This window comes from Carassius gibelio, chromosome B7 (genome assembly GCF_023724105.1).
Source record: "Carassius gibelio isolate Cgi1373 ecotype wild population from Czech Republic chromosome B7, carGib1.2-hapl.c, whole genome shotgun sequence".
Lineage (NCBI taxonomy): Eukaryota > Metazoa > Chordata > Actinopteri > Cypriniformes > Cyprinidae > Carassius > Carassius gibelio.
The window spans coordinates 14,656,869-14,684,867 of record NC_068402.1 but is presented as its reverse complement, the minus strand read 5'-3'; the positions used below and the strand labels follow the sequence as shown (position 1 = coordinate 14,684,867).

Sequence of the window (27,999 nt, the reverse complement as noted above, 5' to 3'; positions counted from 1 at the left end):
ACCACATGATAAGCTGTTTAAGATCACCTGTATACACAAGACAGAAGAAAACAAGAACAATCACTTACTGCACTGAAAAAAGTATTATAATAAATGCAAAACCAACAATACTGAAGAACTGAACTTAACCTAAAGCTATGGCACACCTTGTTGACACTTCTCACTCTTGTCTATGGTAGGGGTATCAATACCAAACTGTAATCCCAGGTTTAGAAAATCCACTGGTGTTTGAAGGGCACTCAACATGAAATCAGACACGAATGACATCACTGGTGGAATTGCCATATCCGTAAATCTGTTCCATGAGGCTAAAAAGTTGTCTGACAAAACTGAGGACAAAACATTCATCAACATCTCCTGAAGAGAGCTTAATTGAGCCATAGTGGAGTCTGCCATTCGCAGATTAGATGTTGACATGCAAGCTTCAGCTTTAACAGAGGAGATCACAGAAAGTACTTGTTCATTCAATGCAGATAAAACGATACTAGTTAAATCTCCTTGCCACCCACAGTGCTGTTTGTCCACCAAAATGCAAATTAAAGTTTGAGGGAGAGTTTCAATGAAACTGTCAATTAGTGCAGGCTGGTATATGGAGAATAAACTGTTGAATATTGTCAAGTAAGTATCTAGGTTAGTGCTGTCAACTGCAATTCTCTCAGTGGGTGCTGACATTCTGCTCATGCTCTGATGAAGATTTGGTGTGGCCTCTTCTCCCTGTTCTTCTTTTGACAAGGATCTGATGTTCTCTACCAGTACTTTGATGTTCTGCTCAAATTCATCCGACTTCTTTTCACTCGGTCTGAAGACGGTCCTAGGTGATGAGGTCACCTTTCTAGAGTCACCACATGCAAGCCCTTTACAGAAAAGATACAAATAATAAAGTGTGTGTGTGTGTGTGTGTGTGTGTATATATATATATATATATATATATATATATTAAATAAAGGTCTAACTGCCTTAGAGTTAATGCATTTTAAATACAGATAAACGGATACAGGTTTTCATAAATTATTATTTTGAGGTACATGCTTAAACTGTACATTACTTTTGTACTATATTTAATACGGGTAACCTTATATTTATAATGTAAACAAAAACAAATGTTGGTTTTAATAAAAAAAAATTGGTTTTAATATTTTATCCTTATCTCTGACATAATTTATAAAACATAACTTCTTATATATTTCGAGCTGGCAGGCATTTAAAATTGTACAATTGCAGACAAGAATATAATAAGAAAGAAAGAAACTCTTACCTAAAATGCTGCTGAGCACGAGCAACTTCAAACTACCTCCGTGGTGCATTTTAACCGAGAAAAATCTTGATGTCGTTAAGGCGTTTTGTTAATTTAACACGAGCATGACCACTGCCGGGAGAGACTTCATTTCTTTTGATTCCGTGAAATTACTAACATAACAATGTGCAATACTTTTCCTGTGAAGTGATTCCAGGATTTCGTCTCTGTTCTATCACGGCTGCCGCGTCGCTGCAACTCAATCCGACATCAGTCGCCTACTTAAACAGCACAGCAGCAGAAAATAGGTACGAAACCGGGTCCAAGAAACACACGGAACGGATTTGGGAGTGGAGATAACCCCTGAGAGTGCTGAAATATTAACAGGTCGTGTTGACTGTCAGCATCTCGGCCGCAGTAATGTACACCCGAGCAGTGACACAGGTAAAAACAAACGTAAGCACAGGTGGGTGGTGTAAGATTATTGACCCTGTGTCACTTCTGCAGGCGGTAGAACAGCGACGATAGCTTCACTGTTGTGTGTGCATCAGTGATAGCGAATACAGTGACTGAAAATTCAGACTTTTTTTTCTTAGAGAAACCCTTTCAAAATGTTATATTAATTACAGCCGTTCTGTGGCTGATTTACGTTGTAGATTTTCATTTAAAAATTAATGTAATTAATGCCATTTATTATAATATCATATTATTATAGAAATATTAACGCAAGCAGTTATTAATGTTGATTTGATTGGTTCTCGATATTTAAAACTTATGTGCCTCACTTTTACCAAAACCATTGAAATTACAATCTATGGTAAGAATTGTTAGCATAATACATGTACACATTTGGCAGAGGCTTTTATCCAGAGCGACTGTCATTCAAGGTACCCATTTGAATTTGATCAGTTCTTCATTCCCTGGGAATCCATTCTCTGCTGTTTAAGATACAGGAAAGTATGTACTGTAATAATAAAAGATCAATGAGCATTTTTCTGTTTTGTCAGATAACATTAAGCCTTTAAACTTCAGGGTTCCCAAACCTTTTGACCTTCTTGTACACACAGAACACTTCAAGCTGATGACATACAAGAAAGCATAATAGACTTAAAGAATAAATAAATAAAGAGTCACTAAAGACATCTCCATGACTTAAAATTTTTATTAATTTCCATGACCGTTACGGGGCTGGAAATCACAATTTTCTGGTTCCATGATGGTGGGAACCCTGAAACATCTTGTATATACAAAACGTATAGGTAAAATTTGATCTTAACTCATTTTATGTGCATTAACCTTAACTTGCTCTAACTCTAGTGACATTAAGGCTTTCCGTTCACTTTTGTGAGGTTGCATCAAATTGCATCAACGAGATGCCATTTATGCTGACAGCATCACACAAAATTGATAAAAGTCATAATCATATTCATAAAATCTCCTTGATATTACACACCATTTGATGGTAAAATGAAGTAGCAGAAAAAGACATGGAATACAACCATCCATTCTTAAGTATCTAACATGTTGTTCTGACATAAGCTAACATTAAAATAAAAGAGCATGCAATTTTCCAAAGACTCAATTTCCATTAAATGAACAATCTTAAATAACACATTTCAGGTAATGACATTTAGACCTAGAATGTTTCCCCAATGCAGCAAGGACAATCGCAAGCCATAGGGCTTTTGAAGATGAAGTATAACCGAAAACAAACCTGAAACATTCATCTGCAAAAAAGTGCCTTGATTAAAATCCCAACTCACATAACAGGCTTTTTACATGCGGAGAATGTTCAGTGATTGTGCCAACTACATACAAAATACACAGATTAAAAGAAAAAACAAACAAAACTGATGACAAGTTCTGCATTAATACATTTGAAAATGAATACATTTTAAAAAATAGATATACCATGCCTTTTGGAATACAAGTAATCAAAAATACAAAAAGGTTTCCTTTAACTTTTTTTTCATGAAGCTGCATGTTTTTAGTTTTAGTTTTAGTTAATGCACATTACAATGAACTGGTTGTACATATGAAACAAACCTCTGCATCATGCTTTACACTTAATATACTACTGCTCTTTGACAATCATACAAAATATTTTCTTTGTAAGAAAGCGCCAGGGCCTAATGGTAGTTGCAATCCATCTCTCAACATCTGAGCTATCATTCTGGACTAAGGGATGCCATTCAGTTTAGCATCATTCAACTATTCAATGTAAGGAAAAGGAATACTTCGCTAATAAAATGCTACTTACTATATAACACTATGTTTAACCATGTTCAAAATGTATATGAAACCATTGCTGAATCAGCCTATTATATGAGAGAAATACTGTGCCTGTGGACTGTCAAACAGAAAAAAACAGTGTCAGTAGAGCAGGATCCTTGGGATCACAATTTCATTTTTGTCCTTCCTCTTCTCTTTCAATTGAGAATTACCACAGAATATTTAGAATTACAATATTAACACATTGCAATTCATTTTTATAATTATAATAATAAAAAAAACATTTAAAAACACTAAATTTATCTTTACTGCATACAAGATGCTTTCTTTTTTTTCTTTTTTTAAAAAGGCCCCATAAGAAAAAAAAAGTTATGAAAATAAAATTCCCTCCACACCAAAAACCAAACACTATGACAAGGTCACAATCCAAATGTAGAAAAATGATGTAATCAGTGATCGTCTATTACTAAGAATGACCCATTTATCAGAAAACTGCACACTGTAAACACAAACAGCATAAATGGCATCAACGACATGTAGAAAGTGACCAATTCATTTCCAAAAGAAACCGGACACAGAGCAGAAATAGAGAGAAGGGGATACAACTAGCCTGGCCCTGCTTCATTCACCCTGAATGGCACTACTGTAGTTTCAACTCTTACTCAATTTGAAGTATCATCTTTAAAACTGAAAAGGCAATATCAGAAAAATGGAAATGACGAAAATTGCTTTTGCAGTGTGATAATCTCTTACTCTGAGACTATGATGCACACTCATTCATCTAGCATACATTGCATACCTCTTAAAACAGCTACACCTCCTCCCTCGACCAGAATAAAAGAAAAACCAGAATGTCACACAGGCAGGTTTAAACCACAGCGATGCAACTGTTGTTATGCTGGTGCTATACACAGGGCTCTGCCAGGCCGTAGCCCTTCATCCTCTCCTTTGCAGCAGAGTTAGAATAAATTAGCTCTGGGCAAATGCTACATTAACTCCAAAAGTTAACACGAAAATACTTCCATATAATTAACACTAATACATAAATGTGACATCTCTTTAAAAACACCTGCTTAAAAAACTAAAATATCGAAAATACACAAGCTAGATATGAAGAAAAACTGTACTAAAAAATAAAATAAAAAAGTAATAAAACAGTGGCTGATAAAATACCACTTGGACATTCTACTAATTAATATTTTGTTGGATCTTGAAAGGTGTATAAATATCTGTGGAGAGAATAAATGGAAGTTGCAGACTTCTGATTCACTGGTAGGAAATGTCATTTCAAAAATTTAAGAATTTAGTCGCTGCAAATCTCTCTCTACAAAACAGACATCACTCTGGTTTAAACCATTCTCAAATCACACTATATATATACACGCACTGAGATGTGAAAATCAGAACTATAATATACCCAGAAGATGCTCTTTGAGAAATGAAAATGGACATTTTGGCAAACAAAACAAGTCAGGTGTTGAGAGCTTCAAGCTTCAAGATTTGAAGTAAATACTAAGTAACCTGTTCAGATGGGGAGGAATGCATACTGAAAACATAAGTGGAAACAGAAACTTAGCATAGAAAAACAAAACAAAAACCCAGTCACTCACAAGCATCTAACTTTTTTCAGACAGTACAATATTCTTACTGGCCATTCCTTATGAAAGTGGTCAAAAGCCCAACAGTGTCAATTCCATTGGAGCACCAAAAGACAACAAGATCTTCTCTTCTGACTGCTACACATTCACTTTGTACTGGATGAAACCACTGAAGAGACCACACAAGAAACTTCGAACCCCTTTGACTGAACAAATGGCAAAAAGTGCCGAAAAGGGAGTCATTTGTTTCGATGTTTTCAAAGCAATGAAAATTTGCGGGGAATTAAAAAAAGTTGATTTCCAGATTAAATGGCAATGATGTTATTATGCAAAATTTATATCTGCATTTGTTGACTTTGTTACTGTTCTGTCCCACTTTGTGCGCTCAGTCAGGGGGAAGGAGGTCATGAAGCCGAAACTGTTCGCGAACATGTGGCCGCACATCCTCATTCTGTGGACATACAATAGAAAAGTACAAACTGTATTTAGACTCATTCATGCATTCTTGTTTTAGATACAGTGCCCTCCATGAGTATTGGAACAGTAAAGACAAAATTGCTTTCACTGCTGCGGAGTCTAGCCATTTGCAAATATTATTAAAAGATGAATATGCAACGAAACTACAGAATTGTCACAAGGGTTAAAGCAAAAAAAAAAAAAAAAAAAATCTGAGCCTGAACTTTTTTCTGGGGGCGGGGCAGCAATGACAATGCAATGACTGTGGCAACTTTAACATTTGAAAAGATACTATGGCAAAGTTATTGCTTTCTTTATTCAAACTGATTTTCGTTTTCATGAATATATGATTGACCTGAAGAATGAAAGCTGTATCATACACTTGGAAAATTATGAGCTATATCATCGGTTATCCCAAAATAAATAAATAAAATAAATATATAAAAAATATATAAATATAACATTAACATAACTTAAGTATATTATGTACAAAAACAAATACCTGCAGAGGGCGCCATCGGCCTGGTGACGTTTCACTTTACAGCTTGATTAAACAATTTTTAAATCCATTAAATTGTAATATTTGGCCACTTGCAGAAACATTTATTTTGAAATCGCGATGTACAATACAATGGCATATTTAGACATAGGTTGATATTTCTGCTGTGTTGACAAAGGTTTATAAATGATTTACGTTACAAATCTAGTGAGAATGCACACAGTTTTTCCAGATTACATTTTAATTAAAATTCACAGCGTATACAGAGGAAGAGTTTAGCCCCAATCACACATACAGTCTTTATTGGTAAATTACTGGTAAAGTTACAATTAATAGATCATGTGTGAACAGGACCTTTTTTTAAATCCCGGTAAATATGTTTTGGCAATCATATCCTTATGGAGATGACATGATTACTTTGAGCTGTTTACAAAGCTCCGCTGCTTTATAATGTGCTTTTCTATGTAAATACACGCTAGATGGGTATATTTGACCATTTTGCCTCACAGCTTTTTGTCGCACTTCTCTATTCATCACAGTTGCAACTCTGCAATTGAATACTATAATGCACGTCTCGTGTTTATAAAAGCAAAACATTCTGACTGGCTACTAATGCTAGTTACTGTTAGTTAATGTCATACCATTGGTAGGCTAACGCATGGACTCAAAAGTGATATCAATCAACAAGACTTTTTTTTTTTTTTAATGTAGGATTAAATGGTGCATGTCGGAAATCCGACACGGTGCCGGAGAACTTTAAGCCCTAGTCACATTTTATTATTAGGTCTTTCGACATGTTTTACCAAATAAGAGCAATACTTTTAGAGTTCATCTCACTATTTGATGTGAGCATACGTATTGGAACAGTTGAATTTCAGACAGATTTAAAAGATTAAAAGCTCATATTTAGTTGCAGATCTCTTGCATGCCACCCACAGACATCACCAGAATCTTGGTCTTATGCTTTGAAATGCTTTTCCCCAGCCTGTAATGAAGCCAATTCCAGCGGTTTCTGTTTCGGGGAGTTTCTGTCTTTAGTCTCCTCTTCAGATGGTGAAATTAATGTTCAATCGGATTTAAATCTGGAGATTGATTTGGGCAATCTTAGACTTGACATTTCTTTGCCCTGATAAAGTCCTTGACTGAACTGGCAGGGTGTTTTGAGTCATTGTCCTGATCCAATATGAAGTGCTTTCTAATGAATTTGGTGGCATTTCTTGAATATTGGTAGCCAAGATGATTTTGTACCTTTCAAATTAATTCTGCTACTGCCATCACACATTAAGTCAACATTCAAATGAAGAGGTCCTGTTCTAGAGACATCCATGCAAGCCCATGCCATGCAACCACCTCCACCAAGCTTAACAGATGAGGTTCTATGCTTAGGATCATTTGCAGTTCCCTTTTTTCTCCACACTTTTGCTTTCCATTCACTTAGATAAAGGTTATTCTTTGTCTCATTGGTCCATCAACAGTCCAACCAAAACTCTACTGGCTCACATTGGTGAAGAATCTTGCCTTTCTATTTTTGGTGCTGATCAGAGGTTTGCATTTTGCTTTGCTCTTGATTTCTCCATTCCCTTTGTTTTTCCTATAATTCTATTTGATCTCCTCTTTTCATTTAACAGATAGGGAGATGAAACTCTTAAAGTGCTGATCTTCTTAGCTGGTAAAACATCTTTGTGTTGAATCACAAAGATGTAGATGTATATATATGTGTGTGTGTGTGTGTGTGTGTGTGTGCATAAATAAGTATTACTCTTGTATAATGTTCAAAGACACATTGGAAGGAAGGTCAAGAAAACATGAACAACATTACAACATACCAATTCCACCAGTTTCTCCAAGAAAGGTACCAGCTTCAGAAGTTCACTGTCATTCTTGTCCATAAACCAGCTTTCTATTGGGATCCCATTGGAAAGCTGTGAGTGAAACACGTGGGTTGGGGATTTTAGTTACACAGTTTTTCCTTCATCTCTCTAAAGGTATTTCTGTACAGGGTTATCTACCTAAAGAGCCCAATCACACACCTGAACTCTGTACTTCTATACACACTTTACACATGCACCAATGAAAATAATAACAAAAAAGGTTAAATAATCTTAAACTTTAATTACACTAAACAAAATTATAAATGCAACACTTTTGATTTTGCCCCCATTTTTCATGAGCTGAACTCAAAGATCTAAGACTTTTTCTATGTACACAAAAGACCTGTTTCTCTCAAATATTGTTCACAAAGCGGTCTAAATCTGTGTTAGTGAGCACTTCTTTGCCAAGATAATCCATCCACCTCACAGGTGTGGCAGATCAAGATGCTGATTAGACAGCATTATTATTGCACAGGTGGCCTTAGGCTAGCCACAATGAAAGGCCACTCTAAAATGTGCAGTTATCTCACACAGCCCAATGCCACGGATGTTGAAAGTTTTGAGGGAGTGTGCAATTGGCATGCTGACTGCAGGAATGTCCACCAGAGCTGTTCCCAGTGAATTGAAAGTTCATTTCACTACCATAAGCCATCAACAAAGGCATTTCAGAGAATTGGGCAGTACATCCAACCGTCTTCACAACCGCAGACCATGTGTAGCCACACCAGCCCAGGACCTCCACATCCAGTATCTTCACCTCCAAGATCATCTGAGACCAGCCACCCAGACAGCTACTGCAACAATCGGTTTGCATAACCAAAGAATTTCTGCACAAACGGTCAAAAACCTTCTCAGGGAAGCTCATCTGCATGCTCGCTGTCCTCATCATTTTGAATGCACAGAAATACTGTGACGAGATCCTGAGGCCCATTGTTGTGCCATTCATCCATGACAATCACCTCATGTTGCAGCATGATAATGCACATCCCCATGTTGCAAGAATCTGTTCGCAATTCCTTGAAACTGAAAAAAATCCCAGTTCTTACATGGCCAGCATATTCACCTGACATGTCACCCATTGAGCATGTTTGGGATGCTCTAGATCGGTGTATACAACAGCATGTTCCAGTTCCTGCCGATATCCAGCAACTTCGCACAGCCATTGAAGAGGAGTGGACCAATATTCCACAGGCCACAATCAACAACCTGATCAGCTATACGAAGTAGATGTGTTGCACTGCGGGAGGCAAATGGTGGTCACACCAAATACTGACTGGTTCTCTGTTCAGCATCAATTGATTCACGGAAATTGGTGGTGGTCTTTTTAATATGTGTCTCCAGTATCGCTAGTAAAACATCAAACTGAGCCACTGACATTCTAAAGTAAACTTTGAATCTGTTTGGATAATCCAGCAGCTCCTTGATAAGGAAGTGGAACTCTCCTTCCTCTCTACGCGATCGCAGGAGTGGATGGACCCAATATTTTCTCTTTCTTTTTCTCTTTTTAAGAAGAGAGAGGACAAAAAAAAAGTCATCCTCATTACTTGAAGACAACATTTTGTATTGTTTTGCATTTTTTTCAGTGTAACATTCATTAATACGCATCGGACTCAGTGTGCAAGGTCTCTGTGCGTGACAAATTTTTCGGATCGCGAATACGAAAAAACGCATGTGGAAAATTTCGGACTCAGTATGAACAAAACTGCACATTTTAGAGTGGCCAGCCTAAGGCACACCTGTGCAATAATCATGCCATCTAATCAGCATCTTGATATGCCACAACTGTGAGGTGGATGGATTATCTTGGCAAAGGAGAAGTGCTCACTAACAGAGATTTAGACAGATTTGTGACCAAATATCTGAGAGAAATAGTCTTTTTGTGTACATAGAAAAAAAAAACTTAAATCTTTGAATTCAGCTCATGAAAAATGGGGGCAAAATAGTTTTGCGTTTATAATTTTGTTCAATGTATTTGGATAAAAGAAAACCTTAAGCAGCTTACCTGATAAGCAAAGGCTTGTGGTGAGTTATCAATAATTATAGTCTTGGACAGATCCCGTCCAAGGATATTCAGATCCTTAATGTAGTTTCCTTGCACACATACGCAGTGCTCACGAAATAATCGGTGCCTAGAACATATCGGAAACACATACAGAGAGAAGAGTGAAATAAATCTCCAAGACTAGAATCAATAATGCATTCAAAGCAAAGGTTTGACACCTGAGGATGGTGTGGAGTTTACATGTGCTAGATGCCAAAGCTCCTCATCTACTCCAATCCCTCAGTGTAACCAAATGCTACAAAGAAACTCTGCACAGCAATGACAAATCTGAGGCTGGGTTGCCCAACAACTGACACCCAGCCTAATTTTACATTTACTCTAATAACACAAAAAGGAAAAGATACAGATTTATTTTTTCTTTTTTTAAACAGCAGTGACATAAGGAAGAGTATTGGAAATTATTAAAATAAAAGGAAAAATAAAAAGACCACAGACCGCACCAGCTGTTTCCTCGGATCGAGAATGTTCAGCAACTTGTCTGCATAAACTTTCTTAGAGGCAGTGAAGAGAATGATCTAGGAGAAAAAAGTCAACAGTGGAACACTTCAGTCCACTGTATAAAGGATTAAAGGTAGGGATGCATGATATTATCAGACTGATATCGGACCGGCCGATAATAGCTTTAAAATGTAAATATGGGGATCAGCCAGATATGAAAAATTATGCTGATTTGTCTGGAATATTTTAACTCACTTGTGCTCAGGGTGTGCTAGTGATTAGATCACATCAGCAATGTGGCTAATTCTTGAAGCAAAGTTTTGACAATGATGATAAGACTCACTGTTTGGACTGCTGCATTTATGGGTGTTTTCAGGGGGTCCGATCATGGTTTGCATGATTTTTGGCCCATATGTGAAGACACCAAATGATCTCAGACCCCTCAGAAGTGAACCGAATAGAGACCATCTTGGGAGGTGGTCTGAGCACGGTTAACTTTTGGCTTAAGGTACTGTTTGCTAAAAACGTGCATAGTGAACACAAATCGACCTGGGATCACTTGATTTTTCCATTTGGGAATTCCATTGTAGTTTGGCCATCAGAGGTTTTCGAACAAATCAGGTGTTCAAAGTGGCTGCTGCTTCTGGCAGATCTCTACAAATTGTTCGCTCACAACCTACACTCGTTTATTTTAATTTCAACCAACAATTTTCATCCCAACAGGGGCTAAACTACACTCTCTTTAGCGTTTATCGTTTCAACTGTCAAAAAAACCCATGGTTCACTCATGGTTTTGTCTCAACGGAATCTAAACATCTGGGAAAGAAAGTTAACTGTGTAACTGAACTGTACAGTATGTAGTTATAGTACAGCAGCCTAATATGAGAATCAGTACAATCTATTATTCATACATTTAATATGCATTTTAAATTTTTTCTTGATTTGATTAGTTTTCATTTGAAAATGCATTTAAAGTGCATACTTGTACTGTACCTGAAGTGTTAAGCATTTTATTAAATTTAATTGTATTTGTTATTTTATAAAAAAGCCAGCCTGCCTTTTCAGCTGGCATTTAAAAAGTATTACATTTAATTGTATCAAATTTAAGGCCATAAAAAGGGGATGGAAAGACAACGGTCATAAAGCTAAATACCATGATAAAAAAAAAAAAGACTGTTGATTTCGTTGGATAAATATGAACGCTGCAGGTCTTTATGCAGTTCTGAAAGCGCCCCATGCTGGCAGAGAATGAATTTGCATTTTTGAACAGCCCTTCTGCTGGTTTAAAATAATTTATATTAAACCAGCCATTAAACCATTAATATAATTAATTGATACATTTGATTTTTGACTCTCTTAAAAATGGTTGATATTTCATATTTGAAAACCTAGTTGAAAAATAGTTGCCTTCGATCCTTTGTTGGCTGTGCTGATTTAAGTCTAGCGGTTCTGTTGGGTCACAAGTTCAGTGACGCAGGTAGTGACAATACTCTCCGGCAAGTCAATGATCAGCAGAGTTTACACATCACGTTTTGGTAACGGTACGGTTCACTTGGAACCACAACCACAACTGCTCTATTAAAAAGAGTACCAGGTATCAAGTACAGTACCCAGTGGAAAACCCCCCAAAATTGCACCTTACCATGCAGTGGAAAAGCGCCATATGATTCAGTCTCTCTAAAACCCTCCTTTCTGTGAGTTGACTGGTCAGCTAGCCTAGTCTGTTGTGACTGGTCTACGGGGTGCAGTGTGTCAGAAACGCCCATTGTTCCGGATGTTAAACACTCCATAGAAAATATAAACATCCATTATTTATCATACTTGTGATTCAGTTGAGCCACCTTCAATTAAAAAGGGTACAGTCATCATTCAAGAGCAAGTTTGTAGTGAATCCCGTGTTGAACTCTCTGAGATAAAATGCCATGTTTGTTGCTTGCAAGTTGTTTGCTGCCGGCCAACATAGAACACAGTAGGGAATTTTGCAAATGTGTGGGATTCGAATTACTAGAATTAGGTGTTATTTTGTGAGACAATAACTTTATTTATTGTGGACTTTCGTCTTTACAGCTTTGCTGAACGTTTACATTTACATAAAGCTACATTACACACTGCATGAAAGGCAATATTGGAAATGGCATAACAGGGGCACTTTATAACAAGTGTACATTCAGTCTAACTGCTTTGCTAATTTCACTGGGACTGGGAAGTCGTGGCCTAATGGTTAGAGGGTTGGATTCCCAATCGAAGGGTTGTAGGTTCTAGTCTCGGGCCGGACGGAATTGTGGGTGGGGGGAGTGCATGTACAGTTCTCTCTCCACCTTCAATACCATGGACACATGAGCAAGGCATCGAACCCCCAACTGCTCCCCGGGCGCCGCAGCATAAATGGCTGCCCACTGCTCCGGGTGTGTGCTCAAAGTGTGTGTGTGTGTTCACTGCTCTGTGTGTGTGCATTTAGGATGGGTTAAATGCAGAGCACAAATTCTGAGTATGGGTCACCATACTTGGCTGAAAGTCACTTCACTTTCACTTGGATGAAATGAAACATTCAGCACATTTTCCACTTGTTCTTAAAACCCCAAATACTTAAAAATTAATAAATCGGCCTATGTAACCTAGGTTTTTGTTTTAATGGAAACCATAAGAATTTCTGTTGTTTTTTTTTTCAGCAGGGAAACGATACCCATACTGTGCTACAATGTTAAGCTGAAACTTGACTTTGCAAAATTTAAATTGCAAATCAAACCACAATCATATGATCTGTCAAAAACAAAAAATAAATATATATTTTCCCCAAATCACACAGCCATACGATATCAGTATTGGTAAAAATAATTCGAAGAATATCGGCAGAATCCAATACCATGCATCCCTAATGAAAGGTTATTTGGAGTAAAATGAATGAAGGCTTACCTCATAAATCTGTGACATGCGTTCAAGGAACTCTCTGAAAAATGGCCTCAATCGCACATAAACCTAAGAGAAATTGTGAATTAGAATTTAGCCCTTAAAAACACTGACAAATTTCAAATCACTCAAGATTAGAGACTTGCTTGAAACTCCTGGATACTTTTCATTTCTTAAAACAGTTCTATAGCACCCACTAGTGTTATGCTACTGACAAACAATGCATTCACACAAAGATTTCTACCTGGTATATGACATCTTGAAAGAGTACAGGAAAGGTTAGTGCTGCATCATCCAGCTCATTCAAGCTACAATGGACAAGGGTTTCATCCTGTACAAGGAAAAGATATTATGAGAATCTATGGCAAAATGAAACACTTGTAGTAGGAGTAAGTCTGCAGACTGACCAAGTCAAGCACCAAGGAGAACTCGGGAGTGCTGCGAGTCTTCAGAGGGAGCGCAGGTTTGCGAGTTAGCTGCTCTTCTGTTAGTGGAGGTACATGTTTGATGAAAAAATACCTGCACAAAATACATAATTTTTTATTTTATTTTTTTGACAAAAGGCTCAAACAATACAAAACACTACAAAAAATGTTTAAATAAAAATCCCAAATAGAACCTATATACAACTCTTAAAATAAACCTAAAAGTTCGACATTTAAAATGCTAATAGTGGAGACGGTTTAAAATCTTCCTGTGCTTGGCATGTTTTCCCCCCATCCACCGTCATGTACCAGATAGAAGTGCCTAAAATGAACTACAAAGATGGCTGGAAGGATCTGTCACAATAAGTGAAAATTTCCTTTTTACTGTCATAGTAAAAAGAGAGGTCAGAAAGTTTTTTGTGTAGCCTACCAATAATTTTGCCCACCTGATATATAATCTAGGGTTGGGTGACATAAAAAATAATATCTCGATATAGTCAATTTTTTTACAATATTCGATATATATCTTGATATGTTTGCATTTGCATTTTAAATAATAATGATAAATGATTTTCTTCTGCCCATAAACTTTTTTTTTTTTAAGATTAAACATCCAATGAAGCTTTTGCGCGCTCAAGTTCATTATTTCCAATGTAGGCGCGCGGTATGCACACTCATAATGGAAGCGACACGGTCGTGTCTGCACCGCACCGAGTTAAAAACATCAACTTTTCAGAATGCCGCAAACGCACCGCGGGTCATGTGACAAGAACTAACCAATCAGTTTCATCCTTTCCCGTAACAACATTGAAAGCTCAGCTAAGATAAAGGAACTGCTGATCATAGCTGTATATGGATTGCCATTTTGAAATAAATATGGTAGCACAGCTACTGCAAGGGATTTTTAGTGCTGTAAATCCATTTATCCTTTGCTGAAATTTCCGCGTATTCATGGAGAGAGCACGTCATGGTTGCTTAGCAACGGCAGACATCCCAGGGGCGCAACTGCCCAGGCTCTTTGGAAAGAAGGAGAAAGTGGCGCGACTAGCGTTTTCCACGTGTTTTAGGCACGATATGTGAACGGCCCCTTAAGCAGTTAAAAAAATATCTAGGCCAAGTGATCATTTACTGCTTTTTATTAAATTAAAACATGTAGGCCTATATGTAACTGAAGTAGTGCAAAAAAAGTACAGAAAGTGCATTCGGTCAACTTTTTAGTGCATGCAATTCACAATTTAAACAATGCAACTGGGATAAGTATTTTTTTTTAGCCAAGTTTAAGTTTTTTAGCTAAGAACACAAGTCTGTCAACTGTCTGCGGTTTTAAGAGAAGCTCTGTGGCATGTAACTATGTTCATAATGACCCTCAAAACCCTCCTAGATGGGGAGCTAGTTGCTGAAGTACATACACATATACACACATACACATATACACACACATATATACACATATACACACACACACACACACACACACACACACACACACATACATACATACATATATATATAAGCACGTGCGCATGGCTGCCAGATTGCTTATTAGGGGTGTGACGATAACCGCATCACCTCATTAATGAGATGCCTACCGCGGTGTGAGGTCATCACCGCACTTTTTTTTTCTTTTTTGCTGAAAGTTACAGGACTGCATATGATGTGTGATTTGAACTATAAACACATTCATCTTTGCTTATAATTAACTTTTTCCACGAGTCCTATGTTCAAGGGCTTTTGGGGAAAAAGCCTGCATCCTGAGCAAGGGAGGGACAGTTCATTAAACATATGGGGGATTTTTTTTGTGTGTCTGATTATAAATTAACTGCTAGCCATGTTTCAGTACTTGTAATGTTTACAGATAATGTTAAATTAAATACACACAAACACGGGCATAAAACACATTAGCGTAACCTAAACCATTGGAGTTAGTTAGATTTTAATTGCATATAAGCCTACCCATAGCTATCACTTCATATGGCATAGGCAATAACCGTTGACAGCGCTGTAAAGAATATAGTGCACCTGCAACAACAGCGACTATTGGCAAATGCCTCATTCATTGACCCAAGATACAAGGACATCAACCCACGATATCACGTTAAAGAAGCGCTCCTGGAGGAGATGCTGGCAATGCCTGAAGAGCGGCGTGTAATCGGGGATGGAGAAGCTGCAATGAGTGCCGCTGCGGCTGGAGAGGGAGAAGGAGAAAGTGCGCCATCTTCTCCTCCAAAAAAAAAAAAAAAAAAAAGAATCTTGTGGACCTGCTTGGAATGAGAAGAGCACAATCCTCCATTCCGGTTTCAAAAGTAATCAATGCAGACACTGAAGTCACAAGGTATTTGCAGGAGGAAGCCCTCGATCTGCACTCTGATCCGCTTGCCTGGTGGCGGGATAATCAGGCTCGATTCCCTCTTTTGTCAAAAGTGGCAAGAAAATATATATGTCACTACGAGCGCTCCATCGGAGTGTGTATTCAGTGCGGCTGGCAACATCGTCACCCTGTTAAGAACCTCGCTGAAACCTGACAAGGTTAACATGTTGGTTTTCCTGTCACGCAACATGAAGACGGAAAAATAAAAGCAGCAGCACGATTCACTTAAGCGGCCCAACAGACTAACACTTGTTCACTTTTTGTTCATGTTTAGCCTATAGTTAACCATTAATATTTAATATAAATCTTAATTTGTTTATTAGTTTATAACAGAATACTGCTTTGTAATTATTAAGAAGAAAGTTTAATTGTTACTGTTATTTGTTTATTTGTTAATAAAGAATACTGCGTTATAATTATTAATTTCCATTGTAATCATTTCCATCACAAGCTGCATGCGTTCCTCAGTGTGTGATGCAGCCGCCTGGGGATTTTGTGTGTGTGTGTGTGGGGGGGGGGGGTTCCGGTTAACCGCCAAATCGCGATTCTTGTTGCTTCATCACCGCGGTAAGAAAAATTCAAACCCTATTGCTTATAATAAGCAAACACCGGGCAGAAAATGTTTCCTTGTAACAGTGAAGCTCTGATTCCGGGATTTAAACTCTTGTTATCTGGCAACTGGTCTCATGAATGGTCTCATAATATAGGTGTGTAGAGCAGTCCACAGTTACATGTTCCTTTTTTGGACGTTCGGCGCATTCTTTTGGGAAGTTAAAATTATTATTAAACATCGAAGTTAAAATTATTCCGATATTATCACTAATATTCAATATATTGCCCAGCCCTATAAAATCTGTTTTGCGTTTAGCAGAAAGAGTGCAATTTGTGTACCATATTGATCCCACCTGCTCAACTTCCTCTCAATGCTTAAAAAGTATGTGTGCAGTGACAGCATTTTTTTTCTTTCTAAGAGGGTTTCCAAATTATCTTTAGTCGATCTTGTACTTGCTGCTTTACTTACTCTAAACATTTGGTGTGTGTGTCTTTTTGGTATAAACTGGATATTGTTGTGGCAAATTGTGCTGATTTACATATGTCAGGAAGGTCACTATACAGGGCTAAACAACAAGACAGGCAATTATCTGAACTGGCTTGAAGGGCCAGTAGAAAAAAAACATCTTATTGTGAAGCCCTGAGCACAGACATTCACTAAAGGTGAACTCACGGGTCAAACACTTCCCACTCCTCTTCATATGATCCTTCAGCTGGGACAGTAAGAGAGGTGTCCACATAACCCCCTGTTGCAGGAGAGCCAGGAGCTAAAATAAAATATGTAACAAAGCACTTTGTCAATATATTCTAGCCTCTGTAAATCTGTACGATTGTTATAATATTTTTTTAAAGAAGTCTCATGCTCAACGAGGCTGCATTTATTTGATCAAATACAACAGAAAAAGTTTTAATACTTTAAATAATGATACTATTTCACAATATTTCTCTTCTGCATTTAGATTGAATTTAGAATTTAAATGTAATGTATTCCTGTGATTACAATTATTCCAGTCTTCAGTGTCTCATGATACTTCAGAAATCGTTATAATATGCTGATTTGGTGCTCAAGAAATATTTCTTACAAATAAAAATGCTTCAGTTTAAAGGAGACTGCACCTTGGTTTAGGCTTAAGTACAGTAATGTCACGTCTTTCACACCTGTAAGAGGAGGCAGGTCAGAGTGGGGGGTGTTTACACTCTCCTCTGCAGGTGTGTGAGTGGAGGGTGGAGGTCTGAAGGCCGAGGGCATGGCACTGGTGTAGAGAGGGACACTTAGGGGCTCTTTAGATGTGGCAGTACTGGTGGGCATCTCTTCTACTTGCTCCATTTCTAGCTGTTTCACAATCTCTTCTGCCTCCACCACCTGGCCTGGGCAATCCGAGGCTGAGAGGACAAACAGGATAATAGTGAAGGAGAAAGGAGGAAAGACAAAACATGCCTGATTAGGTGATGCATTAATCTGAATAAAGGTGCAACAGTGTTTTTTTTTTTTTTTTAATTACGGTCATCAAAATATTAATACTACAAATACCATTGCATGCAGGAAGGGTGCATGGATAATGGAATTCAGAATAATTTTGGCATTTACAGGATGTATAGTTGCCTAGTAACTAGTGGTTAAGTTCGCTCAATATTCAAAATGGCAGCTCTTCCCAGTTTTACTTAGAATCCCCCCGCTCTCTTTTTTTATTTCAATATTGTCGTTTTATATAAAACGTCCTCTCATGAACTGCACTTTTTAATGTTCTTAAAACTTGTCAAGTCTCATCTTTAGAGGTGATTTGTGAAATATAAACAGACATTTTTTAGATTAGATTCAACTTTCAATGCACATGTAAGGTACAAGGCAACGAAATGCAGTTTGCATCTAACCAGATGTGCAATAAGCAGTAAGTACAGAATATACAAGGTCTACAATATGTACAAAAACTATACAGATAAGTATTATGGACATAATTTACAGATTTTAAATACTATCTGCATGATATACAGATAGGTGTACTATGAACATACTATACAGATGGATTATGTAAAAGTGTAGTACACTATAGGCAGAACGATGAACAAATGAACAATTTAAACTATTGCAATGGACAGTAAAGTGCATAGAAAATACTTTGGTGTGCAAATGGATTATTCAGTGTTTCTGTATGAATAGACAGTAGTGCAAGTAATAAGTTTACAGTTTTTTCTTGTTGTAAATAAATAAATCAGATGTGTTACAAATACAATATAAAATACGAGTACAAGCCCGAAGCTACTCACATTCCACAAATCTGGCTTCACTACCACTTAAATGTTAGGGGTTAATAACAAATAAATGAATTAAAATAAAAAAGTTTATTGTGTACAAGTGTTGTGTTAATGTGTCAACTGATGCAGAAATAATTTACCATTTTTATTTGCTGGTGAGAAGAAATTGAAGACAGGTGAGAAGATAGTTCCAAGCAGGGTGGTGCGAGGTGGACTGTTCACAACCTCCTCAGAATCCTCCAACTTCCCGTTAGGCTTACTCGTGTCATGGTTTGTGGTTTCTATAGGACAAAGTATGAAAGGAAAAAATAAATGAACATATTACATATGCATAATCAAATTATAAATGCAGAAGAGACCATTTAAATCCCCAACTCAATATAGGTTTTTTACTCCATAGTTGTTGCCCTTTTTCAGTTGAATGCTTGATACTGAAATCAGAGAATTTATTTGTACTTCTGATTACAGTAGCAAAATGTTTCTCTTGAAAGCTACATGCCATTGTTTTGAATTAATTTGTTAGTATTTATATTAATACAGAACCTATGAAACTGTGTTCACTAGCATATTGGTTTTTGCTGTTATAATGGCAGTGTCAAATCATGGCATTTCACTAGTATAAGTTCCAATTACATTTCCGTACAGTGACAGTTCCAGTGCAGACTATAGTATCAGTTGTCGTTGTTTAACTAGAGCACACAAGGGACTGACCTCCATTGACAAAGCTTCTTCTGCGTGCCCTGTAGATGCTTTTCCTTGGCAAGTCATTTTTCCTCTGTGGGGTGGAGGTGATCAGCTCGCAGCTCAGACGATTCCTCTTTGCTGGGTTGTCTGGCTCCACCTGAAACACCAACAGTGAGTTTTCTACGCACCAGTTTTAACATGTTTAAGTTAAGAGATGGATGAAAACCTATCATTAATATATTTAAACTAAATATTAATTATTTATATATATTAACCATTAATATTTTAATTAAAATGCTAAATAACAAAAACAACAATAACAACATACAAATCAACATGAATATGCATCGATATGAGTGAATAATAAAGCCTATAGTTTACATAATTAATAATAGGTTAGCATCCAGTTAGGGTTGCATTGAGGCCTGCCACAATATCAAAACTGACCGCCACAAATAGATTTTCCAAAACGCTTTGATTGTTGAATAAACTTGAGAATTGCAGGTTTTAAAATTGAAACCCAGTGCAGGTGTTTTTATAGTGCATTTCTTAAGGAAACTGACCGTTTAAAAAAAATGTAGATGTCATTTTCATTTCATCTTGCAAGTAATGTCTGATAAAGCAGTTTTTGTGAGCGAGATGCTGTTTTGTGTACAGCCGTTACCGGGGAAGCCTCTATATCTCCCATTCTCCTGCTGGCAGAGAATTCATTTTCATATTTATGCTGCCACAAATAGAGTGCAAGTCTATGGGAATGGGAAACTCTGCTAAATAAAAAATAAAATAAAAATAAAAAAGGAAAAGACTGATCATAATCCACTAAAAAGCACATGTGGAATGAAATAAAAACAATTTGTCCTAGTGTTGGGCGATATGGTCATTTTTCAAATAGTCATATTGTCAGCCCATTAGATCGATGATACACGTTATTATCGTGCATGGCTGGACCAAGAGAGACTCTTTGTTCTTGTCATAGCATAACTATTTGGTGTTTTAAACTGTGCAGGTGCATGAGAGAGAGCCTATGGAATCATCAATAATAATAAAAAAATACTTTCAAACATACTGATAAACTAACGTTAAACATAAAATACTGTATTTAAAACAGCTAGTTCATATATAGTCAGACGCAACGGTCAATATCGCATCTGTGCATGGAAGTTATCAGTCTAAATGTCAACGGTGTGCTGAAGTGAAATAGCTGGGCAGTTTGATAGCCGAATTATAATAAGTACAAATAATAATAGTTATTATTATTATAATTTAATACATTAATAGGAGACTGAGCCTAATACCGTCTTGATTATCGACAGAGAAATCTGCTTATTTCGATATCTCTGACTATCGTCGATACACAATACTATCGTCTATCGGCACAACCCTAATGTTTCCTAAAATCAGCTCAAAATATCAATAATGTTTGATGTCCCCAGACTGTATGGAATCATGGTCTAAAGTAGGGTTGGAAATCGAAAATCCATTCAGACCTTGCTCGCTAATCTAAGTGCTCCAAATTTTGGCTAAACTTGTCATCAAGCATAAATCAGAAGCCGAAAAAGCGAAGTATAATATTTGGGGTAAGATAAACATGATGTTGCAAAAGAGGTGTCACCACCAGCATGACAAAGCACTTTAATTTAACAGATTGTTAAAGATCACAAACACAATTCAAACACCAAAGTAATTCAATTCCTAAATTACAATGATTCATCTGTTTTATTCCTCAACCTTTGACTTTTTTTGACATCTAAAATTTTAATTTCATTTTTAAACCACACTGGAATCAAGAATAATTGTAATCGATAAGCAGAATCTGAATTGATAAAATTCAATACCCAAACCTAGTATAAATCTAAAAACAAAAACAAAATCTGTTCCATCATATACCATGCAATTTAAGAAATCTGTAAGGTCAAATCTGCAGACTGGCTTGAAACTGTCAATTTGGGGCAAAAATCTGGGCAAACGTTGTGTAGTGTATTTCAGCCTTTAGTTTAAAAAATGTTGAGAATCACTGCCCTAAATCAAATCAATGTGATCTAGAACCCAAACAAGATAACTTAATACCTTTACTGGACATAATATGTGCAGCAGACAGCATGTCTGTTAAAGCCAAACCTACCTACGGTCATTATGAAAGCACTGTGGAACCAAAGCTAAAATTAGAACAGGACCGAGCTCCTCAGACAAGCAGCGGCATTCCACCATGCATTTCTGGGGGAATATGATACCAGGTCTTGCTTGCATTCTATTCTAGAACATTCTGGGCTACGATAATCAAAACGAAGAAAACAGCTGTAATGGTCTGGATCTGCCACACTTGATGAACTCATAATAAAATAAAGAGAAAGGCTGCGAGAGGCTCACCTTTATGGAACTTCCATGGATGAACTTCTTGATGCTTGACAGAAGGCCGGAGTGCTTCCGCTTGGTCCGGGCCAGGCTGGGCCTGCGGGCGAGGTATGGCTGCTGAGAAGCCTTGCGCATTCTCAGCTTCATTTTGTTAAGAGTCACATGTAAGACTGAGGAGAGAAAGAAGACAAGACAGAGAAGCTCATACAAAAGGTATAGAAAGACAACAAAACTGTACACAGAGAAAGAGTAACACAGGAGGAAATCACTCCATTTTACAAAGACCTTGAAAAGTCCAACTCCATTCTCACACGCAGGTAAATGAATCACACTTTTAATGTATTTGAATGAATTATTGTGCTTAACTCAGTTTTTAAAAGTACAGCACTTCAGCCAAAAGCCCTAGCCAATGACATCTGGATCTATTCAGGCAGCATATCCTCCAACATGTTTCATCATTCAGTTGAAGCACCTCCACAGCAAAGCATTCTCAACTACTAGTGTGTTATCATTTCCCACATATAGAAGAACCCTAAATTTGGATGGATGGACCTTCTTTTCTTTGCAAAACGAGATACTTTGAAGTGTTTGTAGTGTATTTTTTGTTATTTTAATGAAAGTCAGAGGTGTCCAAAACTACACTAAAACCTGCTGACATTCAGGGACTTTCATGGACATTAAAAATAATTAATAATAAACAAGAAAAGAAAAAAAGTCACAGAAACAGGCATGTACTGACACAAAGGCAAGTAAACTTAATGAAAGAAAGGTGATCATAGATCAACAGCAAGTAGCATTTTTTTTGCTTAACACAAAAAAGAAGGGGAGGGGGGAGGTGAAAAAAGGAAAGGGAGAAAAACAGCTAATGTTTTCCTGATGTCGAGGAAGTGTCCTTCTCTTCTTTAAAGGCAACCCTGTACATTGTGGGGTGGGGGGTAATCCTGAAATTAACAACAGCACTTGGTCGTGTGTCACCCCTCCTCGAAGCATACTTATGTAACAAGACCACAAATGTGTTCCAGCATTAGTGACCCATCATGAGTTATGCCAGCTCTGACTGCACCTTCCCAATACTAGTCATGAAGAAATCTAACTAAAATGATTTAGTAAAAAATCTTTGTAGATCTAACACTGGGGTAGATTTCCTATGTCCTCCCAGATGCCTTTTTTTATAACATGCAGGATTATCTAATTTTCATAAAATAAAACCCTATAGTAGTTCACTTTTCTTCTCCATCCTTCTGATTCTGAGAGAAAACTCGCCTGATGTCTGTTTGCTATAGCAACGAAGGCTACTTTCATTCCTTCGTACATTAGTTTCAACAACATTGTGAAAACATTTATCATTCAATAGATCTCTGTGCATGTATGGAATTATATTTCCTTCAAGAAAAAATTAACGTAACTTTATAAAACTGAACATAACTTTTTCAGAAACTATCAAAAATATGCCATTACAAAACATAAAAATTACAATGAAAAGGAAAAAATTAAAAATCGCACAAATATAACAGGCTCTTCAAATATGCTTCATTCTTTGTTAATGTTTTTAAAAGATTTGTTTTCGTTAATCGTGGATTCTGAATGCATTGCCAAAGATTTCGATTATGCTTTGCAGTTTTTCATTTGGTGTTGACACAAACCTCTCGTGGGGGCGGGCTTAACAGTGATCTACTCTGATTGGATAGTGAGCTTTTGATGGACAGGTGCTCTCTTAACTGGAAGTACAGACGTCACTCAGTGGTGCCCATATTGGAAAGCTCTCGCGGTGATTTGTATGCAATACATCATGCTTTGTATTACTAAATGTGTCAATAATATTTGACCTTCGATCGTCTCAGTCTGTAAAGATGAGCTCTCAGGAGAGATACGGAGTGGCATCATCTTCCTCCTGCTCAAAATATTATTTACACTAAATATCAAATATGTAAAAATAATATTTGACCTTCGATGGTCGCAGTCTGTAAAGATGAGCTCTTGTCCTTCAATGCAGCTTGAAGTAAGCTTGTCTTACTGAATGACAATAATAACCCACAATGAACTGTTGCACACTGTAACATGAAAAACTTTTATCGATGTTATTGGTTACTTCAGTAACACAAGCTGACTTCAAGCTGCCTTGTAGGACAAGAGCTCATCTTTACAGACTAAGACGATCGAAGGTCAAATATTATTTGACGTATTTAGTAATACAAAGCACGACCTATTGCATACAAATCACAGCGAAAGCTTTTTTTTTTATGCAGAGAACAAAAACATACAAAAGTATAAACATACATCACATAATATCAAACACAAAAAACCCCCCACAAAGAATAAAACAGAACTAAAGAAAAGAATACCCAAAGCCAATTTAATTTGTGATGAATCATTCAAGAATAAAGCTGTATCATCCGCTAATTGACTAATTTGTATTTTAGTGTTACCAATTGTGATACCCTTTAATTGACTATTGTTTATATGTGTGCTAAGGAACAGTGTTGCAATTAGAAACAGGTAAGGGGAAACTGGAGATCCTTGCCGAACTCCTCGTTTTAAAAAGAATCTAGGTGAAGTACCATTACTTAATTTGATGGTGCTGTTTCAGTTTATAAAATGTAAAAATAAATTAAATTAAAAATTAAATTTATGCATTTAGCAGACGCTTTTATCCTAAGCGACTTACAGTGCATTCAGGCTATCAATTTTAACCTATCATGTGTTCCCGGGGAATCGAACCCCCAACCTTGCGCTTAATAACGCAGAGCTCTACCAATTGATTTACAGGAACACATTTATGTGTTTATGTTAACCATTTGAACCATTTTTCGTAGAGCCTAAAATAAAAATCTCTGAACAGCACTATCCAATTATGTTTAATTTTTTAGTGTGCTATTTTTTGTGATTGACTTTGTACCTTTTAAATTATTCTTTAAAAAAGTTGTTTAAAATAAAAACAAATTTTTAATAACATTACGTGAGCTTAATGTGAACAGGGGTGTGCTTAAAGTGTACAAACATGTACCCATTAAGCACAGTCTGACTTTTCAAATTTAATGATATATATCTTAACAGAAATGCTTTTGTCATTTAAAAATACAATTAAAAAAAATAAAAAATAAAGTGTGTGAGAGATTAAACTTATTTAAAGGGGGGGTGAAATGCTCGTTTTCACTCAATATCCTGTTAATCTTGAGTACCTATAGAGTAGTACTGCATCCTTCATAACTCCAAAAAGTCTTTAGTTTTATTATATTCATAAGAGAAAGATAGTCTGTACCGATTTTTCCCGGAAAAACACGAGCGCCTGGAGGCGTGACGTGTGGGCGGAGCTAAAGAATCACGAGCGCCAGTAGGCTTTTGCATCGAGAGCGTTTGGAAGCTGTGACAGCTGTGAAGGCTGAAACTGAACGAGAGCAGCAGCAGCAACGACTCGCTCCGAGCGGGGCTCGAACCCGGGTCTCCGATGGGAGGCGGACGCACTAACAAGGAGGCAGAGATATTTTAAGCAGTTTTACTCACCTCCTGTGGTTCCAACACACGATCGTGACCCTTTTTCGTTGGGATTGCATCATCCTTAAGAAATAAACTATACGCAAATCCGTCGTCAAACTGGGCTTTGTTTGTAAAACAAGCATTTTAGAAATGCAGGGAACAAACACAAACACTTGCACAACTCCGTTGATGCTCTGTAAAAATAAACTCCATCCACTGGTCCCTTAATACTGTTTTTTCTTTGGTAATCTGTGCAGGGTTGTCTTGCCCTGGCAACCAAATCACACGCGCGCTCGTTCTGATCAGGCTGTGCTCAGCCTCTCAGTGCTCTGCTATATTGGGAGCACGCGCTCTTCCGGCAAACGTGCCCTCAGGACCCATATAAGGAAATTCTGCTCCATCTAACGTCACAAAGAGCCATACTCGAAAAAAAACTTTCCGAAACTTGTGACAAACCGGAAGGAGTATTTTTGGAACAGAAATACTCCTTCAAACATACAACTTAATTTTTGAAACTTTGTCCATGTTTAGCATGGGAATCCAACTCTTTAACAGTGTAAAAAACTCAGTATGCATGAAATAGCATTTCACCCCCCCTTTAAACAACGTTTTGCACTGAAACCAATATCTTGTGCACTAAAAATTTCTCAATGTAGATTTTGGTGAGCTTAATAGGTACATCTCAGCTTTTTCCTTTACCACCACAAATGGTGACTCATCCACTGCCTCAAACAGACATCATGCCAAGACAGCTACCTCAAAACACTGAGCTGAAGCCTTTCTTCAAGAAGAACAGAGGCACAGTGATATTCAGCAGCCTTCAACAGCACAGTAAGAATCAGTGAAGCCAAACTTCTGGTTTAAATAACATCAGCAGACATTAAAACACCCTAAACAGCAGGAAATAAAGATAGATTTTATCCATCAAAATTAAAAAAGATTAATTTGCAACTATTGCTACTGATCTCTTCCATCACAGCAGGTTTCTGAAAGTCAGTACGTTGCAAAAATGCATACATTCACAAATTAATCAATAAAATATACACAAAAGTTGGTTTGAAACAAAAACATGCCCTGACAGACCAACAGCAAATCTAAGATTGCTGACATATTTCCAAGAACTGATCTCCCTAAGGCTTTATTTTTTGTGTCTGCTCAGTTTGACTATGGCATTTATTAAAATCTTTCATGTAATATTCATATTTTGCCGGTATTATCTTAATTATTGAAAAAATTTCAGTTTTAGTTTACAATAACGCTGCACTGAGTACCTTATAGTAAACTGCCTGACCTGTACATTTTAATAGTAACACTTGACCAATGGTGTCTAAACATCTTAGTTGAACTTCTGCACGGTTTGCCAGTAATTTAGCATTTTTAACTATGACTTTACTACGAAGAACAATAAGAAATGTAACATACCAAGCTCTTGCAACTGTTTCATGGCAGGGTGTAATTAAATTTTTCATTCATTTTCTCAAACACTATCAGCAGATCCTAAATTGTTGTATTTTCTAGTATCTTTAGAAGCTAGTTGTGTAGTTTTGATTTATGAAAGATATTTTAATTCAGCAGAATGTATATATATAAAAAAAAGTGTCTTTAGTTTCTACCACAAAACAGGAAGAACACATTAAGATTTCTAATGTGTAAGGTTAGCTATTTTATTATCGTGACAGTGGTAGTTTCTCATAATGAAAAAGTTTGAAAACAAATGTATGTTTTGAAATTTTATCAGACATACAAAACAAACAAAAAAAAGCCTCTGAGGGCCCTTGAAATAGACTTGACAATGGAATAGCAATGGTTAAGAACCCGCTGCCCTACAGTCAGATCTTAGAAAAAGAAGAAGAGACAGACAACACATTAAGTGTTGCCACACCATGACTGTTTAACCTTATCAGACACTTACGAAATTATGAAATTCAACCGCTGAAACCTGAACAGTTTGGTGGTGGGCGGGAAACACACGCTTAAGAGATTCTGTACGGAAGACGAGCAACTTTCTCACGATTTCCCCGTTTAACCAGACGTTGAGAGTAACTGTCCACACAATGATTACACGACTCCACAGTCCGTGAGATGTATTTCTAAACGCAGCAAACGCTCTGAACACATCTGTGCATGTCTGTCTTCAATGTAGGACACATGCAAGCATTCTCTCCGTAGGAAACCAGCCTCTCGTGACCCGCTGTTACTAGAAGAAGCCTCGTATGCCATTCAAAACAACTGGCAGCGTTCGAATGACAGAGAAAGCGCGGGAACGACTCGCGAAAACAGCAGCTACCTCGCCGCGGGTTTAGTTACTACGGGAGCGAACCACAGCGAAACATTACCGACTAGAGCAAACAGACGGGGGTTTTGGGGGGACCCCATCTTCACAAGCAATAGAGACGGGGTAATAACTTACTGGACGAATCTCCAGGAATCGAGACGCAGAATCTCGGTCGTTTTCAGAGCTGCTGACACTTGCTGTTTTTTTGCGTGCCCCTTCAGACGAGGTTCACCTCTGTCCTCCCCGCACCTCTGGACGCCATTTCCCGCCTCCGTACCCACACAGTCAACGGCAAGTACCCGGATGAAGAAGAGCGCGC

At 37.3% G+C, this 27,999-nt stretch overlaps 1 protein-coding gene across 1 annotated transcript; it reads right to left on the bottom strand.

The window, feature by feature from the left end:
- Window positions 1–2,378: 2,378 nt before the first annotated feature.
- On the bottom strand, window positions 2,379–27,999 carry ctdspl2b (CTD (carboxy-terminal domain, RNA polymerase II, polypeptide A) small phosphatase like 2b). The gene is made up of 13 exons (XM_052561642.1): window positions 27,816–27,999; window positions 21,947–22,101; window positions 19,607–19,736; window positions 19,036–19,176; window positions 17,801–18,025; window positions 17,316–17,409; window positions 13,705–13,816; window positions 13,542–13,628; window positions 13,304–13,366; window positions 10,388–10,467; window positions 9,893–10,019; window positions 7,846–7,941; window positions 2,379–5,515 (listed from the first exon to the last, which is right to left on the bottom strand). Exons 2-13 carry the CDS (start codon window positions 22,076–22,078, stop codon window positions 5,450–5,452), a joined length of 1,353 nt encoding a protein of 450 aa, XP_052417602.1. The 5' UTR covers window positions 22,079–22,101; window positions 27,816–27,999; the 3' UTR covers window positions 2,379–5,449.